The 14,355-nt window shown below is 39.3% G+C and overlaps 1 protein-coding gene across 1 annotated transcript in view; it reads right to left on the bottom strand.

Annotated features, from left to right (window-relative positions):
* Window positions 1-14,355, bottom strand: part of XRN2 (5'-3' exoribonuclease 2) — an 80,102-nt gene that overhangs the window by 18,227 nt on the left and 47,520 nt on the right. The window contains exons 21-27 of the mRNA XM_082670980.1: window positions 14,144-14,227; window positions 12,991-13,088; window positions 12,259-12,338; window positions 10,950-11,006; window positions 2,956-3,024; window positions 2,731-2,862; window positions 762-889 (exon numbers count right to left, since the gene is read on the bottom strand). Coding sequence (XP_082527106.1) covers window positions 762-889; window positions 2,731-2,862; window positions 2,956-3,024; window positions 10,950-11,006; window positions 12,259-12,338; window positions 12,991-13,088; window positions 14,144-14,227 — 648 coding nt within the window. The remainder of the gene's footprint in view (window positions 1-761; window positions 890-2,730; window positions 2,863-2,955; window positions 3,025-10,949; window positions 11,007-12,258; window positions 12,339-12,990; window positions 13,089-14,143; window positions 14,228-14,355) is intronic.

Genomic DNA, 14,355 nt, shown 5'->3' with positions numbered 1-14,355 from the left:
GGGGCTGACTGGTGGGGCAGCAACCAGACAACCCGGAACGCAGAAGCACAGGCTTCACAAAGGAAGGGCTCTGAGAACTTGGCACGTGACCTACACTTCCCTGAAAATGAGCCCGGCCACAGAGCTCAGACACAACAGTTAATGGGGATACAGTTTAAAATTAATACAAAGTCCGAAGCCCAACACTCAACTATTTTCTCCCATTTCCACTGCAATCCAAATGCCATATAATCACTTTCACAGTTAACATTTCTGATTCACTTCTGCCCACAAAACAAGTTATAAGGGGTCAAGGAAAGGCCACAGTCTTCACAGAACCACAAGGTTAAAGGCATATTTCTACCTAAGGCAACGCCTGTCTTTATGTTAGGCAATTACTAAGATACGATTTGAATTAAGAAACAGATACTGTTGTCTTTCAAGTAATTCCAATTCCATGTCTACTGCCCCATTATCCTGTATTAATGGATAAACAGGAGCTTGTTTGGCATACCTTTTTCTGCATATGTTCACCCAGAAGCAGATTTAGAAATGAAAATAAGAAATCCAATTCATATTATTCAATTAACTATATACAGATAAGATAAAAATATCTGAAAGTCTGTATGAAGTATTCTCTTATAATTCTTCTAAACATTACGTTTTTAAGTCCACTATGTCTGCACTGACATAATAAATCTTTTTAGCAATGAAGATCAGAAGCCACCCTTTGTTGCAGTACTTAATTTAGCAGGTAAAATAATCCATTACTGAAAACTTACTTGACATAAGCTTTGGAATCTGGGCTTGTCCTCTCAACAGTGGCCGGTACAAGTTTCCCTGGTAAGTCGCAGGTGGTGGTGCAGCATTGCTGTAAACTCCAGTTCCAGAGCCTCTGGGCATAACATGGCTATGAAAGGACCCCCCAGCCAGCAAAACAATTATATAGACATATATCCAACACGTAATAAATAAATGTTGGCAGCCGTCTTTGTACTATTAGATCTGATTAAGACAATGCAAATTTAAAAGATTTATAATGGACAAAGTTCAAAACAGTACCCGATAATGGTGACAGCAAATATTCACTTATCACACCAAAGATTTTTAATAATCATGTAAATATTAATTACTTTATGCAAAAAATAATCTGAGTCTATTTCTCTTTTTTTGCATTATATTTTGTTTTGTCCTCAAAGACCCATGCTGTTGCTATCGCTACGCAGTTGACCCTTGAACAACGTGCGTTTGAACTGCGCAGGTCGACTTATAGGTGGATTGTTTTCAATAGTAAATACTAGAGTCCTATACAATCCACGGTTGAGGATTTTCGACTGCTCAGAGGGTCAGTGCCCCTAACCCCAGAGATGTTCAAGGGTCAACTGTATATACTACTACTCTATATCTTACTATTTTCAGTTTACTACTGATATATCAAACATTTCCCTATATCTTTCATAGTCTTCCTAGGTGTTAACATCTATACCTATAGAATATTTACATGTTGATATCTCATATTTTACTAAACTAGTCCACCATTTAGTACCAGTAGTATAGACGACAATGCCTAGAGAGATCTGGGCATATAACCAGGCTCCTCTAAAATATCTTCTCAGGATAAATTCCAATAAGCAGGAATCTGGATCAAAAGTTCAGAGTACCTTCAGAACTTAAAACTCTATTTAGAGGTATTTCTATGTTGCTTTCCAAAATGGCTGAAATAATGCAAAAAAGAAATCTTTTAAGAATATTTTAGATTTGCATTTCTTTTACTATTAAGAATGAAGACGACCAACCAACCACAATAGAAACTATCCTAAGCAGTTAATCCCCACAACAACTTCATGAGTTAAGTAGGTGTGATTATGATTCCCATTTTACACACAGGAAATGGAGGCACAGGGCGGTTCAGTAACGTGAACAAACATATCAAGTGGTAGACAAGGCATCTGATCCAGACGTTTAGGATCCAAAACCCATGACCCCACTGTCCCTTACTAGCCACTGTATAAAGTACACGCTGCTGATGGTAACCTACTGCCTAAATCCCATTTTGAATCTTAAGGTTTTCCTATGAATTGGAAATATCTATTTTTGAGTTATCATCATTAATTCATAGATGATAACTCATTAATATTTACCCCAGCACATTGCTCTTTTTATCCCAGCTTTATGTGTTACCGTTTCAAAGCTCCCTCTTTTATATACGGTTGTCTCCATAACTAGGAAAAAGACAATTTGATAGCTAATAAGGGCAAAGGATAAAAATCAGAAATTCACAGCAGAGGAGATACAAATGGCCAGCAGACATCTTAAAAGAGACTCAACCTGACTAACAGGCCAGAAAACACATTAAGGCAGCACGGAGACATCAGTGCTTGGGTACAAGCCCCGGAGGTGATGGCTCTGCTCAGAGGTACTGGGGACACCCGGACATGAACTCGGCCAGAACTTTCTTGAGGGTAAAGAGCATGTTTTATTCTTTTGAAATAACAGTCTTCTAGACAGCAAAATCTCTTAAGAGAAAATAACGGAATTCTCAAGCAACACATAAAGCAATATACAGACCAAAGAAACGGAAGTGAATTTTAAAAAATGAAGAAAAGCAGAAAAGTATCAAAGTCATTAAAATATCTGCAAAATAGTTGCATTTAATTAAATATTAAATATTTGTGGCATAAATGCTGACTTAATGCTTTGTGGAAGACCCAGAAAAAGCAAAATACACACACAGAGAAACCTACCACTCACCCCAAAGCCCTGAAGGCCGCTGGATCCAGGTGGACGGGCCGCCGGTCCCGGTTAAAGCCGAGCTGGGGCTTCCACTGCCGCCCATTGCTGGATTTCTCCCAGTCGCCAGGTTTCAGTACCGGTGCAGGTTTTCTAACCATTTGAAAATACAAAATTTAGTTATAGGGATGAACTTCGTTTACACAAAATAAACCTGGGGAGTTTTATAGATGCACTGTTGTTTACCTTGCTCCCGGAAGCATTATGGCTTTAAAAACGTAATCTTCAGCAAACTGTGGGTCTTTAAAATTAATACTAGAAGAGAACAATACACATTTTAGTGATTACACTGGATTAGCCTCACTTAACTATCATGTAAACTCAGGTACTTTTCACCGTTATTTTATTTATTTTTTTTTGGCCTCACTGCGTGGCTTGCAGGATCTCAGTTCCCCCACCAGGGACTGACTCTGGGCCCCGGCAGTGGAAGCCTGGAATCATAACCACTAGGCCACCAAGGAACTAGGCACTTTTGACCTTTACACAGAATAACTAAAATTCAAATGTTCTCCAAAAATGATCTTAGGGGCTTCCCTGGTGGCGCAGTGGTTGAGAATCCGCCTGCCAATGCAGGGGACATGGGTTCGAGCCCTGGTCTGAGAAAATCCCACATGCCGAGGAGCAACTAGGCTCGTGAGCCACAATTACTGAGCCTGCGCATCTGGAGCTTGTGCTCTGCAACAAGAGAGGCCGCGATAGTGAGAGGCCCGCGCACCGTAATGAAGAGCGGACCCCGCTCGCTGCAACTAGAGAAAGCCACGCACAGAAACGAAGACCCAACACAGCAAACATAAATAAATAAATAAATAAATAAGCTTTCATAAAAAAAAAAAAAAAAGAAAGAAAAGAAAAGAAAAAAAAATGATCTTAGTCACTGGATTTTGCCAAATTGCCAAATGGCTAAACATCTTCCTCACCAAACCGCCACTAATTTCCAGGATGGCCCTCGTGTAACTTTCTGTGCAACAGTCATGTTCAAGCTAATTGTGAGTGATCACAGAGAAATAACAGACACTGCCTGCCCAACTCTTGAGAAATTCCAGTATAATATCAGAGACAGGTCCAAGAGGTTTCCAACAACAAAAAATAAAAAACACCTTTCATTTTGTTCAGGCCATGGCAAAGACCCTCCCTCTGGCATCTTAGAGAAGATCAGCTCTTGTTACAAGAAAGATGCAAACAACAACAGAAACATTTGCAAAATCAAAATAGAACACAAATAATCCACAGGGGAAAAAACACAAAACATCCCAGTTGGAAGCCTGTATCCTGCTCTACTAATGTGTGTTTCTGTGATAATGTAACAGTCACCATTTGAACACTACACAAAGGCTGTACATTCAGACTAACAAGCTGGGCCAAACTCCTTTCTGGTGGGGGGTGTGTGTGTGTGTGCAGGCGCCTCCCAAAGCACACAAGTCTTCCTTCTGACACAGCAACGTCTCTTCTAGGACTCTGGATACGCGCCTGGTTTATACTTAAGGATGCTCATAACATCAGTATTCATAATGTTGAAAAACTGTAAAACCTAAGTGTATGGACAATAGTGGACTGGTTAAAGAAACTATGGTTCTTTCTAAAAACGGTATGCTCAATTGATATTTTTTAAAATGTAACAAAATACTTAATGACGTGGGAAAAGTACACATGCAACAGACTAGACACACATTCACCAAAAGGTTACTTGCACATTCAACCAATTCCTTTCCTTCTTTTTGCTTTTTTATATTCTCCAAAGATCCTCCAAAGATTACAGATTACAGTTGCAATCAGTGAAAAAAGGTTTTATTGAACTGGTTGACATTTTAGATAGCTAACTTTTTTTTCCTCTTCAAATACTGCCACTTAAAATAATTAGGGCCCATCTGCTATAGAGAAATTTTCGTTGCAGTAGGATTTAACTGTATATTTTAAGTACACAAAAATAGTTTCATTTATAATAAAGATGCTATAAGCTCAAGAACAGCTGAACAACACTTCATTTATTCAATCTGTTCCTCTTACAAACTCACTCTTCACCGCAACTGTCTTTATCTCAGATGTTCTCTATTCCAGATGGCTTAGGGCAGGGCCAGGCACGACAGGCAGTATGAAAGGTTTAAGAGGGTGAAAGAGAAAGAGATAGGTATCTGGGTCTGTTAGGGCTTTGCAGATACATAGTAAAGAGAGAAAACTGGGGACTTCACTGGCAGTCCAGTGGTTAGGACTCCGAGCTTCTACTGCAGGGGACACAGGTTCGATCCCTGGTCGGGGAACTAAGATCTCACAAGCCACGTGGAGTGGCCAAAAAAAAAGAGAGAGAGAGAGAGAGAGAAATCTGGTGATAAAGCAAGACTTGCAACTAAAGTATCTCAAAATACTTCTCTTAGTGTCAGCAGGCCTTTTTGGCAGTTTACCAAACAAATTTTCAGAGTGCCCACTGCATACACGGTCTCACGGTGGGATCAGGGGCACAAACGCTGACCAAGCACGGAGCCTGCCTCCCCTTCTAATAGGGGAAATAGACAGAAAAGGTTTAATAACAGTTTAATAAGGAAGAAAGTGGAAAAGGCAACAACAGGCACAGGAAAGATGCTGAATCAAAGCATGTGAGTGCACATGCCTTCCACACACACGCCCTTGTGAGTGTGGGCTAAATGCATGTATGTATGGGGGAGGGGGGCCTTTCACCTGGGACCAAGGAAGACAGCACCTAACAGGCTATGGTTGAAGGTGGGACAGGACTGGCTGCAGGATGGAACAGACATGGAAAGGGGTAGCTCCGTTTAATTGGAGCAGCCTTCTCAATGGGGATCTGGGAGAGAAGTAACAAGCCCTACAAAAAATGATTTGAGTGACTACATACATTCTCAGTTCTCCCAAGGAAGATACATAACCAGTGCCATTCTAAAGGCACAGGATACAAACTGGTTCATTACATGCAGTAGATGCTTTAAGTTCTCAAGACTTAATTCTCAGGTGGGACCCCGGTTGAGAAGGGCTGAACTGGAATGAAAAAGTATGTGAACAGAAGTGGGCAGTAAGACGGCCTGGTTGAACTGGAATGTTGTCATGAAGGGCTTGTTCTGACCACAACGTAAGGCCACTTCAAGTTGTCAGAGAGTAAAAGCAATCCAAGATGCAATTCAGAAAGAACCACCCGGCCACACTGCATTAGAAAGATGGGGCGAGAACCAAAAGGAGGTCACAGTCCTAGCCTAGGGAATGCTGGGCGAGCTAAAGAAATGGCAGGGCTGGAGCTGGAAGGAAGATCATGCTTAGGTGAGGGCTCTAGGGGAACACCTGCAAGGCGCGCATAGAAAGAGCTGAAACTAAGAAGTGAAAGAAACAGCCAAGTAACAAGCTCCCAGGCAGAAGAGAGAATCCCAGGTCATAGGGATAATCTCTCTCGAAAGACAATGGTTACAAGAGGTTTAATGAGAGCTGAAGGTAATGTTTGAGAAAACAAATCCATTTATTCATCAAATATGTGCAGTTTATTATATGTCAATTATTCCTCAATAAAACTGTTTTTAAAATTCCACTATTCATGTTCATGCTCTGAAAGGGAAAACATTTCCAAGCTAATAAGAAAACAATCTCCAATATCTCTCCCACTTCCCCTCAGAACTACACTCAACAGTGTGATCTTATACTTAATATGGTTAAGTATAACCATATTAAGTAACCATATTAAGTATAACCATATTAAGTATGTCTCCTTTGGGAGACAGAAAAGGAGTATTTAAAAATAAGTTTGGAGGTCCCCGACTGAAGGGACAAGGGACACAACTTATGATCTGAAAGATTAAAGCATTCATTCCCCTTGGATCTTTGAGAACAATTTGAAGACTTATTCTCTCCTAGAAAGAGTTAAGCTTTGACTGGTTGTGATATTTTTTGTATTTTAATTTGTTCCCCAAAAAATATACTAAGAACTATTATGTTTCTAGAAACTAAAGTAACAACAGAAGCTAAAGCACAACTCTACTGTACTTTTTTCCAATGTGATAACATCAGCCACAACTTAAACTTCCTAAAAGTAAAACAGACTTAGGCAGGAACCCATTACGCAAAGGTCCAAAGGGTAACTTTTTATTTGGATCCAAACTTTCAAAGTGCTTTTGGTTTTTTTCAGGTTAACGTAATTCAAATTTTTATAGGTAGAGCATTAAAAATAATGGAAATAATTCCATTATACTAAAATATATAAATAAAAATAACGGGGAAAAAATATAGATTACTCTGAGAAATTCCCACCATTAGAAACAAGAGGCATTAATTGTGGAGAGTTTACTGGGGAGGGAAAGCAGTAATATGGAGATAAAGTCAGAAGCACCCTCAGGGAGGAGACGAGTTAACAGAAGAACCTCTGGACCCAACAGGCTGCCCGGCTAAGGTCAGAGAACGGTGCGTAGATTCATATTGTTTCATCTAACTGGTGAACAGCGGAGGGGGTTTAACCACTCCCTCGAGGTGGAACAGCGCCGAGTCAGCCAGCATAAGCTTCTACCCTCCAGACCAGCTCCGACGAGGGCTTGTACAGTAGATCCCCTCCTTGGTTAGGTAACCTCCCTATTATTTTAATCACTTAATTGTCTTCATAAACACACTAAGGACAATATAAATTAAAAATTTTAAACCTAAGCATAGTTGTAAAGTAAGGAAACTGAACAGTGCTTTTATTTTTATCACAAGTAGCACTTTAGACACTTTGCAGCAAAGTCTCAATAGAAAAAAACCAGAATGCACAACACCTTTTCCAATTCCATTCACTTTAAGAATTATCCTTATAAACGCTATTTAAGTACTACTATTGTTTGAGAGTGCTAGGACACATCACAAAGAAAGCAGAAAACTCCAGAAATCTTTTCATTTTTACCTTTCCCTGATACATTCCATAATTAATGCTCAATCAGCAAACCACTGCAAACTGTTCACGATTCATATACTTGACATTTTAAAGCACTTAAAGAGTTTATAGGACTTAACAATGTCTTTTCTGACATCCTATCAGAGGAGGTTAACCAGCTGTGTCCTATGAAGTATTACAGGCAGTGAAAGTTAAACCCTCCCAAGTGTTCCCAACCATCAACTCTGTTACTGATTCCGTGTGTCCTCCACTTCTTCAGGTTTTGGATCTCAAGTTACCTGCTTGCCAACCATGAGTCTTACAAACATGGCAGTAATGGTCATTACATTAAAAATCTATCTTCACGTACATCCACATTTTAAAAACATCTCCTTGAAGACAGAAAACATTCTATCCCTTGCCTGATCCATCCAAAAGTGAACACAGAACGTTTGAGAAGCAGTCCTCTGAAGAAGTAAGTCTGGGCTCTTAGAAGAATCTGGCAAACACAGGTTCCAACACTATGAAAGCCAAGCTTTTACATGGGTTTAGAAGGATGCCAGGTGCCATGAGAGAAAAAGAGAAATCTGACAATGCTACTAATGAAAACATCTCTAAAGATTACATAAACCCAGATTACCTTTGAGAAGAGAAGAAAAGCAATGAAGGGTAGGCAAAGGGAAGAGCATTCCAAGCACTGGGAGGAAGGCACAGAGATGAGTGGGACACGGAAGGGACCAGCCTAGAGAGCAAGGAGGAGGTGTCCCTGAGGAGCTGTGGGCACTCAGGCACAGAGCACGGCTCCACCAAATTAGGGCAGGAACCAAAGATCGCCGAGGGGTGGCAGTGTTTAAGAAAGATGAGACAACAGATTCAGTGGGAAGGAAGGTGGCATTAAAAAAAAAAATCAGCTGGGAGAGCACTACGGTAATCCAGGAGGAGCGAGTACAGAACAGGCTCACTGGGAAAAGCCAGATATGAAAAATAATTGGGAAGAAAAAAATATTCCAGAGCAGTAGTGTAGGTACATGGAGTCCTGTAAAGTGAGAAGCCAAAGCTCCTAAGTCTGGGCATCTGGGGGAACAGGAGGTCGAGGGACAGAACGGAGAGATGGGCAAGGAGGCGTGTGAGGGGCGCAGAACAAAGCAGCCAGTGTGGACACAGAGTCCGAGGTGAGACCAAGGGGGTGTGTGTGCATCTACTCCCCCAGATGGATAGAAAATTGTGCTGCTACACCAGGAAGATAACTTTTTTGTAATTTAAAAATCATATACAGGTTTTATATGTTTAAATTTGACAAAGAATTATTCTAAAATACTATGCTAAGCAAATTACAATGGTGGAGGAAGAGTAGACTGAGGAAAATTCAGGGAGATAGCTCAGCTCTGTTCAAAGTTAAACTACTACTATGTTGAACGACTTATGGAATCAGAATTGGAAAAAAAAATCCTAGGTAACTGCTGATTGTATTCTTTAAGAATCCTTCTATGAATTTAAGACACTTCAATAACTTCTAAAATATACTTTCTCAATACTATAGATAAGACCTAACACGATGGGAAGAATCTACCTAAAGTCAATGTGAGGAAACAACTTCTCAAACATGGAATGCAATACCAGATGCATGCAAACAGAGAAGGGGGAAAATATCAAGAGTCAAAACAGAACTGGCAGCTGACTATGGAAGCTACCTTTTCAGATTTTTTGTTTATAAAGCAAAAAAAAAAAAACACTGGGCTACACAAGAAACCCTGAAACAAACACACGCAAAACTACAGTAAACTGCATCTCAGCCTCAACATGACCCCTCAGAGAAAACACTGAAAATCACCTCATACGGTAAGAGTTAACACTTTGGTCTTTCACGAAATCTCTAGGAAATCAACTCAATTAAGTCAATTTTATTATGAAGTTATATTCAATATATACTTGAATATACAGCTGAATCTCAGATTTCTTTTATAAATTAATAAATCTTGTAAAAACAGTGGATACCAAACAACACCAAAGGCCATTTCAGGCTCAGAAATCACCACCACCATATCATCATACAAACAAAAACTCCAGGATCTGTCAAGTTTGTAACTCTTCCCTTGTGCAAGTCTCTATCCTAATTAGATAGTTAAGATGAATTAACTATTTCTAGAGGGCTGTGAAGGAAGACCCTTGAGAACATGCTGAGAAATTGAGGAGCACAGCAAACAGAGAGGACAGGTGGGAGTTAACTGGCCTGAAGCTCGGCTGGGAGCCAAAGACCCCAGGGGTTAATACACAGAGTCCACACTGGCTCTGCCGCAGCCAGACTGTTTGTGGTGGGCACAGCAGCTTGGCTTACGGTTCTGAATCCCACCCTTAACAAAAGAGCCCACAGACAAAGAGCCAGGACGAATTATGTGCAAAGATAAACTAAAATTGTGGGTAGAGATAAATAAAGGCAACTGGTTTAGGAAGATTTTCCAAATTCACAATGGTTTTCTTTACGTAAAAGCCTTTCTAGAATGGCAGTTGCTCTCTAAAGCCATGAAAGACAGGAAAATAAACATGCTTATACGTCACAATGAGAAATCTAAGTAAAATCCAAAATATTCCCTGAGAATGAGAGAAATAAAGGAGTATTCAGGAACAGCTTTTACAAAATCCTTGAATTACTAGAATATTTGCCCTACTCTCATCTAAAGACTGAAGAAAACAAAAACATAAACCCTGCCATCAAGATTAGTACTTACATACAACAGTTACATAAATGAGTAGTAAGTTTGATTTTTATCTAAATAGCTATATTATATTTTACATACTCAGTAGAAAATGCTGTCACCATTGAAGAAATGAAGTATAAGTTTTCCAGATAGCAGAAATTAGCCCCTTAAGTTTAAAATTGTTGATTAAAAAATTCCACAAATTCGTCTATCTCATCTTAACCAAAATAAAGTATATTAACAGTTTTGTTTTTAAACTCAGCAGGGCCACGACCATAAATGTAATAAATAGTCTTACAATACGGTGAAGCTGTGTGGGTCTCTGGGGTGACGAGGTCTGTTTGCACATACACAGCAAACTACTCCTGGAAACTCCTACTTTCTGCCTCCCACTTTTCTAATCCAGGAAGAATTAGAGGTTGTTAGGGGAAACCAGAAAGCAGAGAAGCAAGCTTGTTAAATCAGTAACCTTAACAATATACATAATTTAAAGTCAAGAGGCTCTACTAGGAGGTCTGCAACACAGGGACTCTCCAATCTCAAAGCACTGCTGGAATAACAGCTACCATTTCCCGGTGAACCAGTCTTCTTAAACTTATCTGCAAGTTCAGAGCTGCATTCTGGGCAAATGTCAGCAGTTTGGGGAAACTTACCTGATCGCAGCGTTCTGTGTCAGATCCCTTAACATGGGAACAGGAGAACATACTATTCTAAAAAGAAACAAGAGAAGAACCATCTATTTGTGAATCGTAACCTTTTGGATAAGTGGAAGCAAGATGTTGCTATGTTTCTGAGGAAATCATTAAAATGCACCAGCAAAACAATATAATCGTATATATCTTTAAAAAAGGGCCTTGTCTTCCTTGCTTGTAATCTCACTAACAGAAAACAATTATGGGCAAAGGGCTTTTATCAGAATTTGTAAAGAATACCTACAAACCAAAAAGGGGGAGGTGGGGGGACAGATAACTTAACAGGAAAACAGAACAGGTATTTCATAAATGAGGAAAACCAAATAGTTAAGAGATATACCATACAGCATTCAATTTCATTAGTCATCAGAGAAATACAACTGTCAACCCCAAGATCCCAACAAGCATCCACCAAATTGACAAAACGTAAGGTCGCGACAATCCCAAGAGTTTACGAGAACAGAGCAACAGGATCTCTCACAAACTGACACAGATTATAAAACAGTGTAATCACTTTGGAAACCCCCCCGATATTATCTAGAAAAGATGAAGATACACATATTTTATGACCCGCAATTCTATTCCTGGATCTATATACCCTTGAGCAGCAGTTCTCAAACTCTGATCTCAGAGCCCCTTTACACTCTTATCAATTGAGGACCCCAAAGAACTTCTGTTCATGTTGGTTATATCTGTCAATATTTACCTATTAAAAATTAAAACTAAGAAATTTTTTAAACACTAATTTAAAGATAATACTAATAAACCTACTATTGAAAACCTAATAAGACAATTTAGTAATAAACCTACCATTAATTTAGATAACATTTTTATGAAAAAAACACTATATTTTACAAAGCAAAACAAAAACAAATGAGAAGAATGTTACTGTTTTAACTTTCTTTAATACATGGCTTAGTATCTATCTTAATAGCTGGATTCTGTTATCCACTTCTGATTCAATCTCTTGAGGTGTCACACTACATTTAGCCTCTGGAAAACTCCACCATACACTCAAGGGAGGAAAAGAGAAAGGCAAACAGCATCATAACATCTTAGTATTATTATGAAAATAGTTTTGACCTTGCGGATTGCCCCAAGAGCTGGGCTTTGACCCCAAGTCTTTTTTTAGTCCAGGGGTATTCTGTTGTTGTTTTGTTTTCTCACTACTTTCTCATTATTACTAGAAAATGAAACATTTAGGCAACAAAGTAAAAATGCTAACTATACATCCTCCCAATCGCTTCAATTATATACAATGAATACTTACTGATCTGGAAGAATGGCTTCTTCATCCAAAGAAAACTTTCCTTGAATCCCATGGCATAGTTCAGGTGGTACATCCACTGACTGTGGAAAAACACAGCCCTGATTATACACCCGAAAGACTGGAAAGCAGGGACTAAAACATATGCTTGTTCGTCAACGTTCACAGGAGTAACATTCCTAACAGCTAAAAGGTGGAAACCACTGAAGTTCCCATCAACAGATGAGTGGATAAACAAAATGTAGCGTATACACACAATGGAATATTATTCAACCATAAAAGGAAGGAAATTCTAACACAAGATGGCTGAACCTTGAAAAATTATGCTAAGCCAAGTGAGCCAGACACAAGAGGACAAATACTACTGTATGATGCGACTTGCGTGAGGTATCAAGATTAGACAAATTCATAGAGTCAGAAAGAAGAAGAGAGGTTACCAGAGGCTGGGAGGAGGGGAGGATGGAGAGGCAGTGTTTAATGTTGTTTAATGGGTACAGAGCTTCTGATGGGGAAGATGAAGTTCTGGAAACGGACAGTTGGTGGTAGTTGCACAACTTTGTACATGGTCTTAATGCCACAGAATTATACACTTAAAAATGCTTGAAATGGTAAATCATGTTTATATTTTACCAAATTTAAAAAGGGTATTCCTGATTAATTAACTAGGTATTCCTGATTAATTAACCAAATAAATATACTGTTTAAAAACACTTCATGTTGGAAGGGAGACCGTACCTCTGTGGAACCTGTCTTGTACAGCTCTAAAAGGAAGTCGTGCAGTGGGTGATGTTTCCCCACAAATAAGACATCACCTCCAAGACTGTTTCTTCTAGCTGGGGGGAAAGTAGGAAAAGAATAAAGATCAAACCATTGTATCTGCAAGAGCAATTTTTATGACAACAAAATTAAAAGATGCATCTAAATTTTAAAAACTTAAAGTCTGTGAAAAATAATTTAACAATAGGTCTAAATAGGTGATATGTCTCTGCAGAAGAAAAAAAAACTTTGATGATAAGGTTTCAAAAATCAATGACTATCAAAAAAATTACTAAAATATACCTGAATTATTATGGGATTGCAAGATAAGGGTCAAAGTTTTCTTATTTATACAGAACTCAATTTCTTATTATAAGAAACAAACATTCCCTGAGAAAACACTAATTTTATCATCTGAGAACAAAAATTATCCTAAGGATGGTTAATGGAGATATTATTTCTATAGGTTTGTTACACTGGTATTAAATAAATTTTCCAATTGAGCCCAGCCTTGCAATTTTCCCAATATTTTAACTGTCAGTATTAATGACAAAATCCTACTTTTTGTGAAAAATAACATTTCAAGTTAACACTCTGAGAGCAAATGCTTTTGACTCAACTTAACCTTCAAGCAAAGTTATTGTTATTTGGGGGGTAGGGGAGGAGGAAGGGAAGAAGGGAGATGGAAGAAATCTAATACTTATAACTTAAAAGTTTCATTTAATTACTATTCAATTTACAGGTAATAAATTTTAAGAAACAAATTTAACTTTTGTTACAAAGAAGTAAAATCAGTGATTTTGCCCCCTTTGTGAAAAATTCACAAATGAAAAAAAAAGGTCTAATATTTTCTTTTTTTTTTGCGGTACACAGGCCTCTCACTGCCGTGGCCTCTCCTGCTGCGGAGCACAGGCTCCGGACGCGCAGGCTCAGCAGCCATGGCTCACCGGCCCAGCCACTCCGCTGCATGTGGGATCTTCCCAGACTGGGCACGAACCCGTGTCCCCTGCATCGGCAGGCGGACTCTCAACAACTGCGCCACCAGGGAAGCCCAAAAGGTCTAATTTTATAAGGAAACGTGAAGTCTGTGTCCCACAGACTCACTGCTGACTGAGTGGGGCGTCGGCCTTACTCTCTTCGGGGGTGAGGTCCGGGTACACCTCTTCCAGGGCAGCTCGCAGTCTTCGCTCATCCACGAACGGCAACAGAGCCACACCTGGGGACATAAACGCACACCAACCGCCCAGCTATTAGGGTCACCTAAATTCCAACTGGTCCAAATGAACATTTCTAGTAGAATATCCCTGCTAATATAAAAACATTTGGGAACTGAACTCTAATCTT

The sequence above is a fragment of the Grampus griseus genome, assembly GCF_964374135.1.
Source record: "Grampus griseus genome assembly, chromosome: 14".
Classification (NCBI taxonomy): Eukaryota; Metazoa; Chordata; class Mammalia; order Artiodactyla; family Delphinidae; genus Grampus; species Grampus griseus.
The sequence above is the reverse complement of the archived record's forward strand: the minus strand, read 5'-3'. Positions and strand labels throughout refer to the sequence as shown.